This window comes from Heteronotia binoei, chromosome 21, assembly GCF_032191835.1.
Source record: "Heteronotia binoei isolate CCM8104 ecotype False Entrance Well chromosome 21, APGP_CSIRO_Hbin_v1, whole genome shotgun sequence".
NCBI lineage: Eukaryota > Metazoa > Chordata > Lepidosauria > Squamata > Gekkonidae > Heteronotia > Heteronotia binoei.
The window spans coordinates 121,057,015-121,081,568 of NC_083243.1; the positions used below are offsets into that span (position 1 = coordinate 121,057,015).

A 24,554-nucleotide genomic window follows, 5' to 3' on the forward strand; every position below is an offset into this window, starting at 1 on the left:
GAGAATATTGTTTACGAGCCAGAATGTACTATGTCCTTCAGACTCTTCTTATGTCTCCAAGAAAAGCTTACTATGATAAGAACAAGAAACAAAAATTTCTCCAGGTATTGTAAAGCCCAAACCTTGTGTCTCTGGAAACATAAAGTCAGCACACATCTTCCACAGCTTTGGAACAAGTGAAAAGCATGTTTGTTAGGGGTATAGCTGTTGTGATATCCTACAACTTTTTTCCAGCCTATTGGTACATTGCAATCTATGAGAGAAGATGCTTATATGGTATTGGTAGGTAAAGCTTCTGAAGAATCTTTAAATTTTGAACATATTTATTTTCCTATGCAACTTGTAGTAAAATTAATGAGTTGACTGAGAATGTCATAAGTAAACATCCAAAATCAATAACTGCTATGTAAAATTGATGATTTTAAAATATCTAGGAAATTAGAAAAATATACCTAGTTAATCATATGATGACTTAAAAGTTTGTTTACTTCTGAATCTGATGTTCATTAATGTGAGTAATGTCTATGTCATGCTCCATGCAACTTTAAGAAAATCTGACAACTTGTACATAAGATTGAACTGTGTATATTTTCAGGGAAGTTTCATTTCCATAAGTTGAGCAATTTCTGATCATAATTTGTATATATTCCGTATACAGTCACATAGTTCTACTATTGGAAATAGCACAGTGGGATCATCTAGCTTCTTAGGGAGGGTATTGAAATACCTAAAATATGCCCAACAGATATCTGTTTAACCCTTTTCTTGAAGATCTTCATTTTCAAGAAAAAGATTTTGGGCATATTTTAGGTATTTCAATACCTCAACAAAGTTGTGCAGAGGGAGGTATAATGGAACTAGAAAATTTGTTCTAGAGTATGTATGAGAACGGAAGTAAAAAGAATCCAAGATTTTCCCTGATGATGCTGCAAAATGCACAGACTGTTTAACTATTAAAGATTCTATTTCCCTCTACATCAATTTTTTTCTTCTAATTTGGACAACTGGGTTTAATTCTCCATTCCTCCACATGCAACTGCTGAGTGACCTTAGGTCAGTCACAGTTCTCTCAGATACGTTCTCTCAAAAGAACTCTCTCAAGCCCACCTATCTCACAGGGTGTTTGGTATGGGGAGAGGAAGGGAAGGAGATTGTAAGTCACTCCGAGATTCTGAGTGAAGGGTGAGGTATAAATCCATTATCTTCTTCATCTTTGTTTTCCCTTAGTGTGGCCCTCATTTTCTTCACTAACCCCTTTCTTGGAAATGTTCCAGGAAGAAAATTTTAGATTCCCAAATGGGTAACTTACTCAAGTCTTACACTTCCAGTTGGCAATGAATTCTGCATTCCTATATCAGTGAAATAATTGCATCATATCCTATTTGATGTGGTATTATTTATCATTATAAACTCTTTTTAACTACACATTTATGCTGCTTTCCTATCCAGCTTTCCTTTGCCTAAGCTAACAAACCTGGGTGTTAATCCTCCTCACCTCCTAATTCCCTCATGCCTCATTTGAAAAAGCACAGCAAATGGCACATGGCAGCTCTTAAACAAGTGTTTGGCCGTTGGCTCAGCCATCAACTCTTACGAGATAAAGGAAGCTTGCAAGAATTTGGAAGCTTGCATGAAGCATAACTTCTAAGTGTAACCCTGTTATGTGCTAATAGAATTTGTATTCTAGACACATCCCTGCTCTATTCCTTTGAATCCACTAAAATTTAATAAGTTAGTTCTCAGAACCAAACATCCAGAGGTCATCTTGCCAATGCTGAGCCTGGTAGTTCCATATCCTTGGGCACTGGTAAATACAGCTATAATTGTTCGTGTCTATATGTCACAGCATTGCATTAACTCATGTTCAGTTTATCACTATAATTACTAATTATTGCCAGTGGCTTTTATCTAAATTCAAAAGGGAGTGCATTCAGAACATGCACTGATATGTTGAGTGGTTTCTAAAGTTAGTACTATGATTGTGGAACCCAGTTGCTTACATATCCAGTAAGGGCACGTTGCATTTGCCAGCTACTCATCCCAATACTTCTTGGCTGAATCTGGAACCATACAGTGTCAGATTGATCTATGTTGCTGCTTGTGGTAGTGACTACTGCCCCCACATGCACAGCTGGGAATTGGAGGAGGTAATGCAGCAAGAGCCTGCAGCAAGCCACACATGCTCTGCTGGACTTCCCAAATTCTTGCAAGCTTCCTTGTAGTAATAGACAGCACTGTTCTATCACTTCAGATACTTTGACTCCTGATATAAAATGTTTAGGTAGAGTCTACAATTTATCACTGATTAAATCAGTCTTTCTGCATATTCCTTTTGATGTTTGTGTCCATTTTTATATATTTTTATATTTGAAATTAACTTTAATTTTCTCTTTCTTGTAGTGGATAGACTGCCATGCTGTATCAGTTTCAGAACTAGAATTTACATCTGAATTCACCTTGACAATTATAAAGACTTCACTGTGTACGGTAAATATTTATGTTTGATTAAATTCAGATTGTATTACCTTTTTGCTATGCCAAAAGAATGAATAAGGATGCATAGTTACTTCTATCTAAGGATGCATAGTTACTTCTATTCCAGCATACCACATTCCTGTGACACTAGCTCTGGTATGCTGGAAGTTGATAAGTGGAACACGTCTCTCAGATGTAGACATTTGAAACAGTATTACAAGCTTTTCTGTTATAAGCTTATGACCTTCCACTATATATTAAACGTCTTTAAAGAAAGGAAGTTTAAAGCAACGTCTTAACATCATAAATTCTTTGCTGAAGAACAAGAATTATCTGCAATTGCAACACGTTGGACACTGGCACTTTAAGCAATAGTTTTCAAGGATTTCAAACTGGATATGGACTAACTGCAAGCACTTTTGAATATTTATTCCTTGTACTTTATACTTTGCACTTTTGATAATATGCTGTTATATGTAATGATATGTGAAAGTGTGTGAAGTTGAAGTGTTTAATTCTCTATTACAATTGTGAAGTATTTTTCATTAATTTTTCGTTATTTTTCCACAGTTTTTTGTTGTTGGTTGAGACAAAATGAACCTTGGCTACTAGTAGTACCCTCCATGAATTTGTATAATCTGTTTAAAGCAGTCTACTACTGTGGCCATCATTACAGCTTTTAACAGCTAAAATCGCATTTTAATTGCTCATCTTGCATCTACTGCCCATCAACTTCATTCCATGTCCTCAAGTTCTGATATTTTAAGAGAGGGAGAAAAAGTTTAACCTGTCCACTCTCTCCACTCAATGCATAGCTTTATAAACATATTTCATGCCCCTGTAGGCAGTCTTTTTTTCTAAACTTTTTTCCTCGTAGGAAAGATGCTTCAGCACCTTAACCATCATGGTTGCTGTCTTCTGAATTTTTTCCAGCTCTGTAATGTCCTTTTTGAGATACGGTGAATAGAACTGTACAAAGTATCCCAGAGGAGGATGCACTATAGATCTATTTGAGGACATTATAATATTGGCCATTTGGTTTTCAGTCCCTTTCCTAATAATCCCCAGCACAGAGCTTGCCTTTTTCACTGGTGCAGCACACTGGGTTGACACTTTCATTGAGCTATCCAGTCATCTCTGACATTTCTTTCCCTCTCAGCCTTGGCAGGTGCATACCCTGTTAGCATATACTTGAAGATGGGATGTTTTGTTCTAGTGTGCATCACCTTACCATTGAACTTCATTTGCCACGTTGTTGCCTAGTTGCCCAATTTATGCGGATCCTCCTGGAGCTTTTCACAGTTAGCCTTGCTTTTCAATACCCTGAAAATGTTGCAAGCTTAACCTCTCCTTATCCTTAGTTCCAGATAATTTATGAACTAATTTATGAACTAACAATACCAATCTTTGTGGGACCCCACTGCTCTCCTTTCTCCATTGCAGGACCAGTCCATTTATTCTTGCACTCTTCTTCCTATTGTTTAATCAGTTTTTAATCCATAAGTGAATAATCCTGACCCTTCACTTTTCATGTTACTTTTGTCAAGTGGCACACAGTTCCTCTTTTGGGAGAAGGCAGAAGTCAGAAGTTTCACCTTCTCTCTATCACCTATTATCATTCCACTGTATATCAGTCCTGTTGTTTCTTTTACTCTGAACTTATGTGAAAAAATTGATTTTGCTCTTCGTAGCCTTTGCCAGCCTCCAGTCATATTGAACTTTAGCTTTCCTGACCCCATCCCTACATCTGTGGGCTACTTGTCTGTAGTGATCTGCCCCTCGCATGTTTTACATGTGTCCTCTTTGAGTTAACTTGACACTTAGCTTCTCATGCACCCACACTGTTTTTTTATGTAAAATATATCTCCCTTTTTGCCATTGGTACATTTTGAAATTGTGCCTTTTTTCAGGAAGTCCCACTCAACTTGAACTTTTTTAGTTGCTAGATTATCTAGCCATGAAATCCTACCTGGTGTGTAGGGGTGGACACAGACCTGAACCCAGGTTTGGTCCGAACTTTGGCCCGTTTAGAGGAGCAGTGCCTGACGCTGCCCAGAAGTGATTACACATCACCTGGGGGACCCTGAGCCAGTTCAGTTTGGGCAGGCTTTGCTAGGGGGTTTGGTGTAGGGCCACCCGGTTCACAAACCTGAACCGAACCAGGCTTTCCTGATCTGTGCCTATCCCTACTAGTGTGTCTCTGTTTATTAAAGAACTGCTGTCCTAAAGTTCAAGGTTCTTGTTTGACTATAGGTAACCTTTTAACTTCCCATAAGATTAAAAATTCCATTATTATTTATTTAGAAAATTTATATTGTAGCTCTTCAAAGACCTGCTTGAGGCAGCTGACAGAATCATACAATAAAATAACAAAACAGTACAAAATTATCAATAATAAGCAAGGTAGAATATAAAAGGCATAGATAGTCATAAAACAGTCCCCATTGATCACTTCCCCAAAAGTACTGCTCCTATGGCCTCCTCATCCTTTTGGTAAGCAGCAAGTTATTGATAGCTAATTCTTTTATTCCTCCTTCTGAAAGAGAAACTGTCATCAAAGCAAGTCAATAACTTTTTGAACATTCTGTGATTTGCAGAGGTTGTCTCTGAACAACTGTCTCCCAACAGTTAAAGTTGCTTTCCTGAAAGATTGTATCTGCTCCCAGCAGTTGCCTCTGCTCATTCAAGCAGGATGTTCTCTGGCCTCTGTCAGTTCCTTTTTCACTGTTGTCTTTTGCAGCAGTACCAGAAGCCTGTTTGAAAGTATAATGTTCACATAATTCAGCCTGAGAATCTCAGTTCCAGTTTTCGAGTAGAGAATCTCAATTTCGGTTTTCAAGTAGAGACCTGTTGGCAAAGGTGTAAGGTTAAGTATTTAGGGACTTTGCTTTACAATATCTTAGAGTTGTATTGGTCCTGGGACTGCTTGATGACTGTGCTTAGGTATAGGTTTTGTTATGGGTTGGTTTTTTTGTATGTGGCTACTCTGCATTGCTTGATATTGCAGTACTGTAAAACTAAAATAAAAACAAAGTTTTGGGGGAAAGTATTTAGCCACTATAGTTTCTGGTAACTGCTGACTATGACAGACTTTTGAAGCAAAGTTTCCTGTGTTCAATCATCGTGGAATGGCTTCACTAGAACTTAAATCTTGTATCTCATGGTGATCATCCCATTAAATCTCTTCTTTTTTTGTATTTATTTCATATTCAACGTTTAAACCTTATCTCCCTTTGTCATTTATCCCTCACAGGTTTGGGAGATACACATTTTCTTTTTGCTTTTTCAGGTTTGATTTGTACCAAGGTTTATGCCATCTGATTCCCCTTTGCTGTCTATAAATCTTACATCTTTAAGCTCACTACATCAGCAAAACAGTTTAGTTACGTTTAGAATTTTGCTTTGTACACTGTGTGGATAATTTGCATAGATTTGGAGTATGGGTTGCACTCTCATCTGATAGCTGAAAAAGGTACTCTGTTGCTTTGTATGCCTTTGAGTTCTTCAGTCTTCAAAATTAGACCATGTAGGTGAAATGTTGATTTGGAAGCTGTTGGTTATAGTCTGTTTTGTTGTTGTTGTTTTATTTTTGTGGCACTCAAAAAACAGAAAAACTTTGTTAGGTATTACCTATTTCATCATGAAGAATTATTGACATTTATGACCAGGATTTCCATTCCTTTATGATGGAGTGTGGTGGTTTAGTTAGAGGCTGACAGTCCATCCATCATATCAGGCTGCCTAACCTTGCAGCAAATGAACAGTAAAGTCCATTATTTGTATTTAGGATTTTAGAGATGGTTTAAAGGTCTGAGGTTAGGCATAACTTTCTCCACCCCTCAAAATCTGTATCTATATTTTGGCTTGACTTAAGCTGCTTATTTAATGCACAGAAAAGTTTTTCAGTTTATGCTTTTCTAATCTAGTGTGATGTTTCCCCACCTTAAGACTAGTGTTAAATACATTTTGTACTTTCATAATTTTATGTGGTAACACAGCTCCTTTTCATAGTTGATGCTGAAACTTTTTGTGCTGGGGCTGAAAATGAAGCTATGCCTTGCTTGGCTGGCTGAGAGGTAGGGAACCATGTTTCATTTTTGCTTACACCTCAACTGTGCAAAATTTAAACATTTCATGGTAAGCTACACACTGCCATTCCTAATGTTATAAGCAGCATGTAACTTAGTCATGCTCTTAGAAGGGTCAGCCACAATGACACTTTCACAGGAGGGGAAATCTTGCTTTTGTAAGATACGTTACACATGAACTCATTTAACTAAAAAATATGTTGTAAGATACATAGTCTGATCCTGGAATAGCCTCCCACACTTGTTTCCAGACTTTCTTTTTAGAGAAATAAAACCATCTGAATCTTGATTTTTAATAGGTTCAGACTAAATAAGCATATCTTTCCATATATCCCTACAGTTGCTCTATCTCTGTTCATGCTAGCATTACATTGGCATTAAAACAGATTTTGCAGCTGAGTTATGAGTGAAAAGGTCATAGTAAAGAAATAATTTAAGCCTAACATAATACAGGAGAAGATCAGAATGAAGTGATGTTGATTTAGGAATGCAGAGTAGTATTAGTAATAACAGTAAAACTTTTGATCAGTTTTCTTTAAAAAGAAATTTGTTTTCACTTCCGTTAATACAAGATTTTTAAGATGTATTTTTAAAAGGGAGGCAATTACAGTAGGTTTGATATCATGGAAATGGCATCTCTTCTAGGATCACTTATACACATGAAGTCCAGAAAAGCTCATAAAAATCAAGTCTTTGTTTTCGTTTTAAATCTAGTTCCGTCTTCCTTACCTTGAGGGGTGAAACAGCACATTCATCTGATGCCTTTCCCCCCCAATAAGCAAACATACTATTCATCCTCTTAGGCCTTTGCATCTGTTGTACTGCTATCCCTGTTTTCTGATTTGATTTGTATCCTCAAAGATGAGAGGATTTTCCTATCTCCCTCCCCCCCCCAAAAAAAAAAATTAAGCAAAGGTTGGGGGCCAGGTAGGAGTTTTTTGCTTCCATTCTTGATTGGCAATTAGAATTGAGGTGTTTTTGCCTACCTTGCATTGGAACAGCGGATTTGCGATAATTGGCTTGGGTGCTTGCTGTTAAATAGGTTGGTCACTTGGCAGTGTAGGGCAGGTGTAAAATTGGAATCGGTGAGCATCTTTGGCATTGTAATTTTGGTATCAGGTGTTCATCATGAACAGCCTTCAGGCTTCCACTGCCCAGGGCTGGGATTGAGGACCGCTGCTGGGAGCTGCTTGGTTAGGCTGATCTCTGCAAGTTGTAAGACTTCAGTGATGGCTTTCCATGGTGCCAGGCTGCCGGCCAGGAGCCAGAATTTGGCTTTGAGTTGGGGCTGAGTGCTCGCCCAAGGTAGGCGAGGTTGGTCAATAGGTGACACCTGCCTGGCTTTTGTTCCACATTTCCCTCTTTGCTGCTTAGTTATAAAGTTTAATAAAGTGGCCCTTGTTTGATTCCAAAATGGTGTGTGTCTCCTCATTTCAACTTGGGGGGCAAACTATTCGTCCTCTTAGGCCTTTGCATCTGTTGTAGTGCTATCCCTGTTTCCTGATTTGATTGTGTCTTCAAAAATGAGAGGATTTTCCTATCTGCTGTCAACTTTTTTTGTTTTGTTTTGGGGGGCTTGCGGGCCTTCTTGTTTTTCCACCATATTCTGCATGTTTCCTCATCATTGCTTCTTGAAATCTTGTTGCCTTTATTTTGACAGCACTTGCCAAATTATTGTAAAGATATCATGGACCATATGTTATATGTTAACATGGGGGAAGTTAACACCCACAAACTAGGACAGATTGGAACTTGAGAGCCAGTTTGGTGTTGAGAGCCAGTTTGGTGTAGTGGTTAAGTGTGCGGACTCTTATCTAGGAGAACCGGGTTTGATTCCCCACTCCTCCACTTGCATCTGCTGGAATGGCCTTGGGTCAGCCATAGCTCTGGCAGAAGTTGTCCTTGAAAGGGCAGCTGCTGTGAGAGCCCTCTCCAGCCCCACCCACCTCACAGGGTGTCTGTTGTGGGGGAGGAAGGTAAAGGAGATTGTGAGCCGCTTTGAGACTCTTCGGAGTGGAGGGCGGGATATAAATCCAATATCTTCTTCTTCTTCTTGTAACTTAGCAATGCTCTGCATATGAAATAACTGTGTACAGGCAATGCATGTTGAGTAGTGAGTGAGCTTACACTGGCTAGGTTCCTATGGATGCCAGCCTCTAGGTGGGACTTGTACATCCCCTGGAATTACTAGCTCATCTCCAGACTACAGAGATCAGTTCCCCTGAAGAAAATGGGAGCACTGGAGGGTTGACTGCATGGTGTTGTACTCCACTGAAGTCTTCGTTCTCCCCAAGCTCCCCAATATCCCCAAAAGGATATTATAGCTTTAGAGAAGGTGCAGAGAAGGGCAACTAGAATGATTAAAGGGCTGGAGCACTTTCCCTATGAAGAAAGGTTGAAACGCTTGGGACTCTTTAGCTTGGAGAAACGTCGACTGCGGGGTGACATGATAGAGGTTTACAAGATAATGCATGGAATGGAGAAAGTAGAGAAAGAAGTACTTTTCTCCCTTTCTCACAATACAAGAACTCGTGGGCATTCGATGAAATTGCTGAGCAGACAGGTTAAGACGGATAAAAGGAAGTACTTCTTCACCCAAAGGGTGATTAACATGTGGAATTCACTGCCACAGGAGGTGGCGGCGGCCACAAGTATAGCCACCTTCAAGAGGGGTTTAGATAAAAATATGGAGCACAGGTCCATCAGTGGCTATTAGCCACAGTGTATGTGTGTATATAACATTTTTTGCCACTGTGTGACACAGAGTGTTGGACTTGATGGGCCGTTGGCCTGATCCAACATGGCTTCTCTTATGTTCTTAAGCTCCACCCTAAATCTCTAGGAGTTTCCCAACCTGTCTGTAACAACCCTACTCTCCATCCCCCACCAGTGGCTGGGGAAGCATAGAAACCCTACCTCTCCACCCCCTCCCCCCGATTCAGCATAGAATCAGCACATACACACTGTACTCATTTAGGGCTCCATCCATGGATTCGATCCCAGTGGAAACTGGTTCAGGTAGCCGGCTCCAGGTTGACTCAACCTTCCATCCTTCTGAGGGTGGTAAAATGAGTACCCAGCTTGCTGGGGAGAAAGTGTAGATGACTGGGGAAGGCAATGGCAAACCACCCCGTAAAAAGTCTGCCGTAAAAACATTGTGAAAGCAACGTCACCCCAGAGTCGAAAACGACTGGTGCTTGCACAGGCGACTACCTTTACCTTTTTGCCATGGATTTGGAAGCACTGTGTGTAGATTCTGTACTGATGTTAGGCTGAATATATGTAGGCACCCTAGTGGCTGTGATTCCAGTTTCCAGTCTCCCTCTGTGTACATAGCCTGTACTCAGATCATGTATGCAGGGTTATCAATCTTTTAAAGAAGGTAAACCCTCTCCTAGCTCCTACCCCAGTTAAAGTTCTGCACCCTCCAACCAGGCTAAATGCAAACTGATGAGAAGTCTTTAGTTGCCTTCAGCCATTCTAGCTTGTGCAATGTTGTTAACTTGGTAGTAAATTCCTATCTGGTGGTGAGTTGAGAAGAACAGTGGGTTTTCTGTTAGTGGTAAATGGGTTTGTTTTGGCATTTCTAAATTGGACTGGAAGCTGGAGAAACAATGCTCATTCTAGAGCTAAATTTAAAGGAAAAGGCAGCTGCTAGCCAATAAAATCCCACATATGATCTGAGTTAGTCAGAAGCAATACACACCGGAGTTAGATGTGAAAGGATCTCTCAGCATGGCCACTGCAGGGGGGCAATGCTTCTGCTGTTACTAAGAGGCAAAGTGGGTGTGATTCCCCATTTCTCCACATGAACCTGCTGATGTGACCTTGAACTCAATATGGCCACTGTTATACCACAGTCCATCGATGTTGAGATCCCCCTCCCCTAGGGCATACCATCACTATTCACAATACTGATGGTGAGTGAGAGTATTCTCAATACTCTCACTCACCATCAGTGGAAGCCTACAACTATTCTCGGTACCGAGAAGTTCTTTCTCCTCATCACAGAATTCCTCATGCTTATATACTTCCGAGACAGTATTCCCCTTCTGCTCCAACTCCTCCTCAGCTGCCTCCTCCCAAACTCGTTTCAATCAACCAACCAACTTCAACCCTTTGACCACAGCGCTGATCACCCAGATCAACCTAGGGATGATACCTCTCCTCCTAAAACTCTTGATGCTCCAGATGGAGGACCCCTTGGACAACAGTGCTCTGGTGTCACCAGCTTTTGATGTTAATAAGCCTGCAGACCTGTCTCCCTCTGAGGGCTCTAAAGCCTAAATATGTCCAACATTCTGAACATCAAGCTCACCACAGACATCCCCAGAGTGTCCGATGTAGTCCACGATTTAGTCCACATCGACCTTCCTGCAGGCTCCTTTCTTCTCATGCTCCCTGTCCATCTAGAAGGTTTGCAGGAGGCCTGGGACAAGCCAGCTTCTGTACCACCTACTTCCAGGCATTTTGAGTCATTATACAAGTTTCACACTCCTGAATCTAAATTTCTGTTCAACCATCTGGCTCCGAATTCTGTCACTGTCCACTCAGCGTCCAAGTCTAAGCAAATGAGACACCCTACACCTCCTGACTGGGAGGGCAAAAAGCTAGACACGTTAGGACGAAAAATTTACTCCTTGGCCACTACTACTGCCAAGATCCATAATTATTTGGCATATTTCTCAGCTTACACATTCAACCTTGCCTCTCAGCTGCCTTCATCCCATCCTTTCCTGACTCCTGTCAGAGGTCTGCCTCTCAGCTTCTTAATGAAATCTCTTGTGTAAGCAAGCAACAGATCAACTCTGTTCGCCATGCAGTTTCTTGCTCTTCAAGAAGTTTTTCTACAGCTATTGTCTTACGCCACCATGCCTGGCTTCGCTTCGCAGCACTACAGCCGGACATAAAATTCAAGATTGAAGATCTGCCCTCTGACGGCCAGGGCTTATTCAACTCAACTACTGATGACATTCTTACTTCGATAGACGACAGTCGGAAATGGGTCAAGTGTTAGGTGTTAGCCATAATCAGACACAACCATCGGTCCAGATCTTGGAAACCTTCCTACTTTAAACGTCCATGCTCTCCCAAACAAGCCAAGTACTGGAAACAAAAGGCTTCTCCTGCTAAGCAAGCATTCCACCAAAGGCCTTGCCCTCAAACCTCAAAAAAACAGGCATCAACCTCCAAACAGTCTCTTAGACTCTCTACAACTTCTGCCACCCTTAACCCCCCCCCCCCCCCCGCTCCCCGCCCGGTCAGCATGCACAAGGCTATTCCCTTTCCTTTCCATGTGGGAGGCCATAGACGCTTGGGTCCTGATAATAATAAAAAGGGGCTATTCCATTGAGTTCGCTTCACCTCCACTTCATCGATTTGTATGGACTCCTCCATCTCCTCTGTACTCCAAAGTTTTTTCCCTACACAAAAAGGGAGTGATAGAGCCTGTCCCACCCTGCCTACATTGCACCAGGTTTTATTCTCAGTACTTCCTAGTTCCGAAGAGAGATGGAGGAAAACGACCAATCATGGACTTGCGCAAGCTAAATCATCACATAGTATACAAAAAATTCCATATGATCACTCTTCAGTCCATACTTCCCTTGATTCCTCAGAGCTCCTGGATGGCTGCAATAGACCTCCAGGATGCTTACTTCCATCTAACCATCAATCAGCGTCACAGAAGGTTTCTGAGATTCACCATAGGAAACCACCACTACCAGTTTCGTGTCCTCCCATTCAGCCTATGTACTGCACCGAGGGTCTTCACAAAATGCATGGCAGTAGTGGTAGCCACCCTTAGCCAGTGAAATATCACCATTTACCCCTAAATCAACGACTGGCTGTTGGTTGCACAATCCTGGGAGCAACTTCTACAAGACATAGTCCACACGCTTGCCCTTCTGTCTACTTTGAGATTCCAGGTTGCGGTCACACGTCACATTAAAAGCGGGTGTGTAGCGCTCAAATTTGAACTGCTGAATATTGATTTGATGCAGGGCCGATCAGACGAGCATCCAAGAATGCGACTCATTCTGTTGTTGAGCGATCAGACATCCAATACTATCACACTCTTTTCTTGGCGCATGCATGATCAGATGGTGATTTCTGGGAGCGGGGGTCCATTGAACATGCGCCCAACTGTTTGGAGGTGGGAAATCAAACATTGCTTCAGAGGCGGGGTGGAAGGGGGGAAAGTTTCCAGAATTAACGTTGCCGATTCAAACCAGGAAACTGCCAGGAATTACTTTCCTAGAAATTGGCAGTGACAATGATATCTGGAAATCCTCCACATTAAAAAAAAAATCCTGTTCTGAATAGTGGGATAACATTTCCCCCCCTCCCCTCCGATCCTATGTTGATTGGAGAAGCAGAAGCTTCTCAGATTCCTGGATGATCTGGCAATGCGCATGTCTGCTGGGGCTTTTTTTTAAAAAAAAAAACAGGTGGAAGGGGCGGTAAACATTCCAAGCGGCAGTATCACATGTGAGCTGTTCAAACAGGAAAAAACAGATCTTGTGCCGCTTTTTTGAAAAAGGGCTGGACTTTCTGCGCTATCAAATTAATGCGGCATTTATTCGCAGCGAGCCAAGATGACCCTGGATGACGCTTGATTGCCATATGTGGATGTCTGGACGAACATATCTAATCCGTCAGCGAGACGGAACTGTATCGCCGCTAATGGTACGTCTGACCGCACCCCAGGTGAATCTAAAAAAGTCAAAACTGACACTTACACAGGACATCCAATTCATCAGTGCTTGATAGTGCACGATCTCTCACATGGCCTATCTCCCCTTAGATCGCAGCCTCCCCATAAAGTCTCTAGCGGCTACCATTCTTTCTGCTCCAACCCAAACTGTTTACACCTTCCAGAGGATGTTGGGACTCATGGCAGTGACAAAATCTGTCCTTTGCTTCGCAATTCTCCCCCTTCAACTCTAGTACATCAGAACCTATCGTCCATCATGCCACCACCAGAGGACTTTGCCCACTTCAGTCTCTGCTGTGGTGGACAGTAGAGGCACATCTCCTCTCGGGAATGCCCTTTCTTCGGCCATCGCCGACAGCAATTGTCATGATGGACACCTTCAAATTGGGATTGGGGAGCTCACTTCTGCAATCTCACTGTCCAGGGTCAGTGGACAACCACAGAACATACTCTGCACATCAATTGCCTAGAGCTTACAGCCGTTCACCATACACTACACTAATTCCTTCCTGCATTGCAGGGCCTTCATGTCCAGATTGCTTCAGACAACATAGCAACAGTGTTCTATATCAACAAACAGGGAGGGACAGCGTCCATATGTCTCTGCTGCAGAGCGCTATCCCTCTGGCATTGGTGCATCCACCACAAGATATTTCTCACGGCTATGCATGTTCCAGGTGTAGACAGCATTTGGGCAGATTCCTTCAGCAGGAGTCCGGTGAACGACCACGAGTGGACTTTGAACCGCACTCATCTCCAGACTGTCTTTGAGATGTTTAGCACTCCTGTCATATATGTTTTTGCATTCCCAATCAATGCTTAGTGCCCGATGTTTTACTGTTGCGGGCCACCCTCTCCGCAATCCCAAGGTGACACATTCCTTCACAAGTGGTCTGGCCCTCTACACTTTCTGCCCATTCCACTCATAACAAAGACTTTACAAAAAATTTCTGTGGATTGAACCAACTGTATTCTTATCACCCCATGGTGACCCCGACAACCGTGGTTCATCACACTACTTCATCTATCCCACAATGTCTACCACCAATTTCCGATGGTTCCAGATCTCCTCTTCCAGCAAGACGGGAGAGTTATTACAACCTTGCTATGCTACGCTTGCCCACCTGGAGAATTGCTTTCTAGATTTCTCTCCTGCTGTTTGTGAAATCATACTCAATGCTCGTAAAACTTCCACTCGCAAATCTTACTTTCTCAAATTGAAGTGTTTTTCTACCTATGCCACCCAGCATAGTTTCTCCCCAGATTCTGCATCTGTCTCTCAGATTCTATCATATATCCTATCTCTTATCTGAGTCAGGGTTAGCTTTTTCTTCGTTAAAAGTACACTTGTCTGCCATTTCTGCGTTTTGCCCTTCCGTAGACTACAGAGGTCTACACTGTTTTTTCGCATTCTGCTACCAGATCGTTCCTGAAGGAACTCTTACATCTCCGTCCTCTTCTGCCATCATGGAGCCTTCCTTTGTCTTAAGCCAACTCATGCAGCCCCCATTTGAACCTATGGCTACCATATCCTTTCAACTTTTATCAGACAGCACTTCTAGTGGCACTCACATCTAGAAAGTAACTGACATTTGTGCCTTTAGAGCCGACCTGCCTTACACTGTCTTCCATAGTGACAGGGTCATGCTGTGACCGGACCCCTCCTTCCTTCTCAAGGTAGTCTCTCCATTCCATTTATCCAGTTTGACTGTGCTGCCTTAATTCTTTCAACACCCTAAGGACAACGGTCAGCGTGCCTTGCATAACCTTGACGTCAGAAGGGCATTGGCCTTTTACTTGAATTGTACACAGTCCCTCCGCAAAGATGCCAGCCTCTTTGTAGCTTACAGCAAACAATGTCAAAGTTGCAAAATATCTAAACAATGTTTTTCTAAATGGGTTTCTTCAGCTATTGTTTTGTGTTACGAACTGGCCAAACAGCCCTTACCTGAGGCTCCCAAAGTGCACTTCACTAGGGCTGTCTCGACTTCTTCGGCTATCTTCGAGGGCATTTCCATAGAGGACTTCTGTGCCCCCACCATGTGGTCCTCACCATTAACATTCGCCACACACTATGCCCTGGATGTTCATGCACAGCGAGATGCTTCATTCGGACAAGCCATCCTTTGTTCAATTTTTCATTGACGCTGTTTCAGGTGGGTCTCTGTAAGTACAGTAAACAGCTCGTAGTACTGGTAAGCTTGACTGTGGTCGTATTTCCTTCCTTGTCATGCCAGCACCCACCTTCCTTCGTTTCAGCTTGTTAGTCACCCATGTATGGGATTCCACAGAGATCATGATGAAGATAAACAGGTTGCTTACTTGTAACTTATTATCTTCGAGTGGTCATCTGTGCAGTCACACACACCCTCCCAGCCTTCCCCGCTGCTGGCAAATCCTTTCTTCGTTCTTTAGTGGGACTTCTCAGTAGCAGTTGGAAGAAACTGAGGGGGTGGAGTGCCTTCCCCTCACTCTGGGCATGTGCGATGGATGCCTACTCCGCAGAGCATCAGGGAAAGGGCGCCAAAAATCACCTGAGGCTTGTTAATCAATCTCCGAGGTTGGGTTCTTGACTGAGCAGATAACCCATGTATGTGACTGCACAGATGATCACTCAAAGATAATCAGTTACAGGTAAGCAACCTGTTTTTCTCTCTGATCATCAGGCAACTTTCCCCTTTGTGTCCAGCTGCTTTAATACATCTGCTATACTCTGAAATAAGATTGGTCTTATATGTCTCTCCTTTCTTTTCCCCCCCACTTATTGTTTCTCTGCCATTAAAATTTCCCTTCTGGAGAGGCTGGAGAAAGTTGTAATAAGGAATTGCAATAATGCAAATTGGAGAGGGAGAAATATTTATACAAGTACAATAGCACTGCTTAAGCTGGTTTCAGTAATACATGGCATGCCATGCCATAGAGTGTTCTAGTTCTGAGATGGTAGGTACCTTTGTACATTAAGCTATTGACAAGAAATTGTCTTTAGAAGAGAGGACCATTCAGGAAGCACAAGGTTCTGAATTGTTTTCATTTTAGAAATATCAGTTTAAAACTGAAGTAGTATTTCTGTTACAACAGCATAGTGATTCTCTTTCTCTTCCTCTCTGCTGCATGGCTTACAAGCGTTTCATCTCCATGGTTGGATAAACTCCATCAAAAGCACATTATCCTCCTACTTCTGTGGTCAGCTGCCTAATTGTATCTGCTTTAGCTGCATGCTGTTGAAACACAATACTGACTCAGAACAAAAATGATAAATTGCTCCCTGCAGCTGATAGCGATGATGGTAACTTTTAATTTCCTTTCTCTTAAGCGAATTGGTCAGATTGCTTTTAGCTGTTTACACAGGGGGTTGTGTCAATCAGCTGGGATTTACAATATTAACAGAGGTGTTTTCTTTTATAAAGAAAAGGCTCAGATATCTGAGAAAGAACTGTGCAGCCTTGTGCTTCAGTCCGTCATTAAATTAACCATGAAACATGTTTGTTAAAAGTTGGGGTGCTTGTTATGTTAATGGGGGGGAATAGGGGTTTTTATTATTTAGAACTCTAAAAATGTGCCCCTCTGCTTGGGCAAGAACATCCTGTCTTTTCCTCCCTTACCTTGTGCTCACAGAAACAATAAGGTCTATGTACTTTTTTCCTGGAAGTGATTTGAAAGGATTTCTTAACTGAGGCAACAAGCCTAGCTTATATTTCAACATTGGCTTGGCCTGTGAATTGATTTCATAGTACAGTTATATAGGCTTAATGACCATATTTGCAGCTCCAGTGCTTTGCATTTTTCCCTGCATAGCTGACAGTGTGCTCTGAATATTTACTTCTCTTTATCCTATTTCCAGTGTCTTTTGCCTGCCATCACCTCAATTCATGGCCCTAATCTACTCAACAAACACGCACTTCTATCTGCTTGTGAGATGTGAAGAAGAGAAAGCAGAATTATTACCCTGCTGTAGTGGTTTCCTAATATAAAACATCCTCTCAAAGCGCATGTCAGGCCAGAGCTGAAGGTTATATATAGCTGATCAGGTTGCGTTCGCTTTCAATTTCTTAGAGGAGGCAGTTCAGAGAATAGTGCTTGAATGACTCTCACTGAGATGCAGGAGTCAATCATGATTACTCCTCTGGGGACGATAGATCTGCTGTCAAAGATGAAGTGAGAAGGAGAAAGAAATAGAGATGAAGTAAGCAAAATCTCTTCTGTGTTAAACAAAAATGGAAACCTTTATAGTTACTAGTAGTGGCAAACCTATTTTAGGTTTGATATACTCAGACTTCAAGTTTTTCATTTTATTTCTTTAAGGTTACATAGATTTAATTCTAATACAAAACTATTCATAATAGAATAAAATCTCACTCTGTTTTTCATCATTTTAGCTTCTCTTGAACCTGCTCAATTGAGCCTGACCATGTTTTTAGTGAGACTAGACAGCACGCCCTCATAATTCACAGCAGAACTCATGTTAGCATATTTTATTTATTTGGAGGCTTGTCTTGCCTTGAATGCAGAGCTTTAAGTGGTTTATAATACACTTTAAAGTTACAACGGAAGGCAAAAAAATTAATATAAAGAAACATTACAAAACTGATGATCTAGATTAGCCTTGCCTTTCTGCGACAATAGAAAAACCAAAACAGCTGTGTCCTCTCACTAAGGCATTGCCATGGCTAAGTTGTAAAACTGTGGGAACCACAACCAAAATCTGTTCTTGGCTTTGGCATGTAAATACAATCATAGATGCAGAATATAATGTACAGTACAGAATCCAGTAACTTTTTCCATAAACAAACTTGATGCCAGAATGGGGGAAGGTCAAGGGCAGATATGTGGTTCACAGAAGTAGCATTTTCTGTCACCACATGATCAAGTTTTTTATGGGGTAAGTAAAGGTAAGTCAGAAATCAGCCTTTCTTAGCAAGATCCTTACACCATCTTAGGCTGTCTGAAAAGTCAGGACAGGCAAGAGCTTTCACAATGTAGTAGCTTTCACAACATCCAGGATTCTCTCAACATTGCTGTTATTCTGGGACTCAGATGTTGGGGTCATCATCTGTCAAACTACCCGAAATAATTGTCCTTGATATTATTAAGCTAATATGGCCAGTATTACTGCATACTAAAAATCTGAAGAACTGGAAAAATTCACATTTTGTTCCCTGGGAACTTTTTCAATTTTTGTAATGAAAAAATTGGAAATTCTGGGGAGCACTGAAAACTATGACACATTTTTCTTTCTGGATTAAGTGAATTTTTTAAAAGACAACGTTCTTAAAGACAAGTAGTTTGAAGATTATCTACATAAGGCTATCTATGGCATTAGAGAATAATTATATATACTGCAGATAGGAAAATTACAGTCTTTCTCCTCATGAGGACCATTCTCCTTTTGATTTACACAGCAATCCTGTGAGGTAGGTTAGGCGGAAAGTCTGTGACTGGTCCAAAATCACCCAGTCAGCTTCCACAGCAAGAACCTGGGCATGGGAGACCCTGTTCTGAATCGCTAACTCTCCTATGTCACATTGACTGTCATAGGGAGGCTGCTGCTGGAGAAAATAACTGCTTTAGAGGGTGGTCTCTATGGCACTGTATTTAGCTGAGGTCTCTCCTTTTACTCACAGAACCAAGGTTGGTTCTCTAGCAACAGCCACTGTCTAGCAGCTTCGCCAGTGGCCCAGTCCTCGACTGTTCCAGGGCAGGGTTGAGGGAGGAGGGAGTAACAGGAAAAAGGCCACTGCCATGGCTCCGAGGAAACACTCTCAGTGGGGCCAGGCCTTGTGCCTTTTCTAAAGATTATATCTCCACTGCCTGGCCTTACGATGCATTTCCAGTGATGTCAGGGGTGTGTGGCATATGCAAATGAGTTATGCTAATGAGCTCAGGCACCTTTTTTCCTACAACGGGATCGGGCCTTCTCCATTGCGGCCCCACTGCTGTGGAATCAACTCCTGGAGGAGGTACAGGCCCTGCGATGTTTAGACCAATTCCGCAGGGCCTGTAAGACCTACCTCTTCAAAATAGCCTTCACCCATACCGAACTAAGATAGTGTCGCTGTATATGTTTTCTTTTTTCTTCCCACTGAACTTATGAAAGACCTATTTTAGCACCTTAATGTTAATTTTAATGTAACGTAAATTGATTTATGATGATTTTATTGCTATGTATGATTTTATTGTATTGCACTTATACGTTGTGAGCCGCCCTGAGCCTGCTTGTGCGGGGAGGGCGGGATATAAATAAAAAGTATTATTGTTGTTGTTGTTGTTGTTGTTGTTGTTATTATTATTATTAACATAACCCCTGTATATAGGATTGTATGTTTAATATGTTTTACTTGGTGCAAAATAATAAATTAGCACATTTCCCCTTTTCATGTATTGGGGCCAAAACAATCTGAGATAGATCAATGGTTGTCCTGTCCATAAAACTGTGCTTATAGCCTGTCAAGTAGGTCTCACTGTTAATATTGAAATTCTAGAGGTTTCCAAGATAAACCAAGATAAGAATGCCCACAGGTTAGCTAGATGAATAAGGCTGCATTTTCAGCTGATAATGTGGAAACTAAAAAAATAGGTTTGCTGCCTTTAACTAGGATGACTAGAATCTGAGCTAAAACTGCATAGCTTTCAAGAGTCACCCTCTTTCCCCATTTCTTTATTTATCTTGCAGAGCTGGAGAGTTTGCTCATCTTTTTCTAGTACCTGCTGCTATTATTATCATTCTTATAACCAGGGCTTTTTTTGTAGCAGGAACTCCTTTGCATATTAAGACACACACACCCCTACAATGGAGCCAATCCTCCAAGAGCTTACAGGGCTCTTGGACCTACTGAAAGCTCCAGGAGGATTGGCTACATCAGGGGTGTGTGGCCTAATATGCAGAGGAGTTCCTTCTACAAAAAAAAATCCTGCTACTATATAGTGCATCAGTTTAGTTCTGGTAATTTTTAGGGCAAATGGAAAGCAATTTAGGGAATTATAGCAGAAAAAAGTTTGTGGATGCGGAAGAGTTAATTATTCTCTTGCTGTTTCTCTTTTCCAAATTACCCATTCTTTGATTTAAAACAATTTTATTGGTAACATATGGTAATAAATCTATATCTTACATCTTTAAAAAAAGCTTCTTTTATCTACCCCATATATTACTTTCTACCTACCCCTCCCCCCCGTTACTTGACCCCCCCGCCGGTGTTATTTACTTAAAATGCAAATATTTAAAGGTACCCTTAATTATTAAAACAAAAATTTATGTTCTTCTTTTTAAAACTTAATCATTATCAAAGATTGTCCAATGTCCTTTTATTTTCCACTCTTTTTCTACATATCTTCTAAACTTTTTCCACTCTGTCTTAAAAACTTCTAAATCATAGTCTCTTAATATTCTTGTTGATTTGTCCATTTCACTCCATGTCATAACTTTTATAATCCAATCCCATTTCTCTGGTATTTTTTCTTGCTTCCACAACTGCACATACAGTGTCCTAGCAGCTGAGAGCAAGTACCAGATTATAGTTCTATCTTCTTTTGGAAATTTTTCCATTTGTAGTCCCAACAGAAAAGTCTCTGCAACTTTGCTAAACTCATATCCCAAGATCTTAGAAATCTCTTGCTGAATCATCATCTGCCTAAACATTTTAGCTCTTTCACAAGTCCACCACATATGGTAGAAAGAACCTTCATGCTTTTTCATTTCCAACATCTGTCTGGCATCTTGTTATTCATCTTTGCCAATTTTTAGGAGTCATATACCATCTATACATCTTCTTAAAACAGTTTTCTTTAATACTTTCACATGATGAAAGTTTCATAGAGTTCTTCCACAAATATTCCCAAGTTTCCATCTGTATTTCTTTATTTACATTAATTGCCCATTTAATCATTTGCGATTTCACTACTTCATCTTCTGTAGACCATTGTAGAAGTAATTTATATACTTTTGAAATTAATTTATCATTGTCTCCAAGCAGAACTTTTTCCAATTCTGTCTACTCTTTCCTTATTCCTTCAGTTTTAATATCATTCTCCACCAAGCTCTTTATTTGTTGCATTTGAAACCAATCATATTTATAATTCAACTCTTCAGCAGTTTTCAGTTCTATTTTGCCACTTTGTATTTTTAATAGTTGATTATATGACAACCACTTTTCTTCGCCTATCTCAGCCGTTAATTTTTATTACTTCAGCTGGCACTATCCATAACGGTCTTCTCTTATCTCCATATTTCTTGTATTTAATCCATGTATTTAGCAAATTATTTCTTATATAATGGTGAGAGAAAAAACCATCCATCTTCTTTTTTCCATAATACAAATACGCTCGCCAGCCAAATTTATTTCCGTGACCTTCCAACACTAAAAGTTTTTTGATTAACAACGTTATCCATTCTTTCATCCACACTAAACAAACTGCTTCCTGATATAATTTTAAATTCAGCAGTTGAAACCCACCTCTTTCTTTTGCATCCGTCAAAATTTTCATTTTAATCCTTGGTTTCTTCCCAGTCCACACAAATTCTGAGATTTTCCTTCACCATTTATCAAATTGTTTGCCATCCTTCACAATTGGAATAGTTTAAAACAAATACATTATTCTTAGTAAGATATTCATTTTGATTGCAGCTATTCTACCCAACAATGACAAATTAAGCTTATTCCATTTTAACATGTCTTCATCAATTTTCCGCCATAACGTCTCATAATTATTTTTAAACAGATCAATATTATTCATTGTTATCTCCACCCCTAGGTATTTTACCTTAGAGGTGACTTCACAACCCGTTAGTCTCTGTAATTCTTGTTGCTTGTTCATCCGCATATTTTCACACAGAATTTTTGATTTTTCTCTATTAATACAAAGTCCCACCAACTCCCCATACTCTTGTATTTTAGCTAGCAGCAAAGGTGTAACTTGTATGGGGTTTTCATTTATAAACATTATATCATTAGTAAAAGCTCTATGTTTGTAAGTAAATCCTTTTATTCTTAATCTTTCTATTTCTTTTCCTTCTTTGATCTGCATCAATAATATTTCAAGAGTCATTATAAACAATGGTGAAAGCAGACAGCTTTGTCTAGTACCTTTGCTAATTTTCATATATTCTGTAAGATCTGTGTTTATACACAACCTTGCACTTTGTTAAGAATATATTGTTTTTATCATTCTTATAAAGTTTTCACCCAGCTCCATTTTTTCCATTACTGCAAACATAAAGTCCCAATTTAAATTATCAAATGCTTTCTCTGCATCTGCAAAGAATAATGCTACTTCTTTTTCTAGATATCTTTCATAATATTCTACAACATTTACAACAGTTCTAATGTTGTCTCTTATTTGTCTTTTGGGAAGAAACCCTGCTTGATCTTCCTTTATAAAGTTTATCAAATGTTGTTTAAGCCGTTCTGCCAAGATTCTTGTAAATATTTTATAGTCATTATTTAATAGCGAAATTGGTCTATAATTTTTTACGTTCGTGACATCTCTATCTTCCTTAGGTATCAACAAAATAACAGCTTCTTTCCATGTGTTTGGTACTTTCCCTTTTATTCTTATCATATTCATCAACTTCTGCAGTTTTGGTATTAACTTACCTTTAAAAATTTTAAAATATTTAGCTGTATATCCATCAGGCCCAGGTGCTTTTCCATTCTTCATTGCGTTAATTACTGCTTCAATTTCTGTTTTTCAATTGGATCATTCAAAACTTTTTGCATATTTTCAGTTAAGTGCTCTATTTTTATCTTTTGTAAATTCTCATCCATCTTCTCTTTCTTTAACACCTTTAAACAATTTGGCATAGTACTTAAAAAAAATTCTTTTTATTCCCTCTTGAGTAACCACTTCTCTTCCATCTACCACAATTCTGTTAATAATTCTATTTTCTCTCTTTTTCTTCAGTTGCCAAGCCAAATACTTTCCGGGTTTATTTGCTCCCTCAAAGGATTTCTGCTGAAGTCTTTTCAAACTCCATTCCACTTCTTTATTTAACAAATGTCTCAATTGAGTTTGTAATATTGTAATTTCCCTTAAAATTTTCTTTTTCCCTGGTCTTTTTCTCAACTCCCCTTCCTTTTTCTTTATTTCATTTTGAATGTTCAACAACTGTTTTTCTTTTACTCTCTTATTTTTATTATTCAAAGTAATCAACATTCCTCTCATTACTGCTTTATATGCATTCCAGACCGTCTGAAAGTCAATATCCTCTTTGTCATTCACTTGGAAAAAAGCTTTAGTTTCATTTTCTAGGTATGTCACTGTTTCTTTATTCTGTAGCAAATCTTCATTCAATCTCCATCTTCTCAACTTCTTGGACAATTTTGTAATCCACATTATTGGGTTATGATCAGCACCAATTTTAGGTAAAATCTCTATATTCCTTGTTATAAGACCTAAATCTTTAGTTCCCCACAACATGTCAATTCTAGAAAAAGTTTTGTGTCTTGTAGAAAAGAAAGTATAGTCCTGAACTTTAGGGTTAAATTTCCTCCATATATGTTCCAGATTTTCTTGTTTAACCAGTTCAAAAAAAGACTTTGGCAATTTTCCTTTTTACTAGTTTTTTTTCCCTCCTGACCTGTCCAATGAGTTCTTAACTGTTCCATTAAAATCTCCCATTATCAAAACTTGGTCATAGGTCAATTCATCAAGCTGTTGTATAATGTCTTTTTAAAAAAGCATCCTTTGCACCATTAGGCGCATACAATCCCAATAACGTTTTTTTCCCTTTAATATTGTCTCTAGTGCTACAAATCTTCCATCTTTATCTTTAAACACTATTTTTGGCTCCAATTCTTGTTTAATATAAAAAACCACTCCCCTTTTCTTCTGTTCAGCCAATGAAAAAAATTCCACTCCCAATTGTTTGTTCCATAAAAATTTATAATCCTTTTGTTTGATATGCACTTCTTGCAAACAAATTATATTACAGTTTTGTTTCTTAATCCAATCAAATATTGCCCTTCTTTTTTGTGGAGAATTTAGCCCATTTACATTCCAAGGCAATAATTTGTAATCCATCATGGTGCAAACTCTTTATTTTCTTCAAAAAATCTACGCATATCCTGTGCATTTGTAATTGTGATTCTTTTCCCCTGGAGTTCAAAGCTCAAGCCTTCAGGTATTATCCATCTGAACCTTATTCCATTGTCTCTCAATTTTTCTGTCAACTTTTTATATGTTCTATAATTTGTCACTTGCCTTGGCAGCTCCTTCATGATTCTCTCTCTACTGCCTCCCACTATCAATGTCTTTTCAAAGTTTTCATGATCCTTCCCACCATT

General features: G+C 39.9%; 1 protein-coding gene across 1 annotated transcript in view; it reads left to right on the top strand.

Annotated features, from left to right (window-relative positions):
* PRMT3 (protein arginine methyltransferase 3) overlaps positions 1-24,554 on the top strand; it is a 121,212-nt gene that overhangs the window by 76,823 nt on the left and 19,835 nt on the right. Inside the window, exon 13 of the mRNA XM_060262279.1 lies at positions 2,401-2,487. Within this exon, the coding sequence (XP_060118262.1) occupies positions 2,401-2,487 (87 nt within the window). The remainder of the gene's footprint in view (positions 1-2,400; positions 2,488-24,554) is intronic.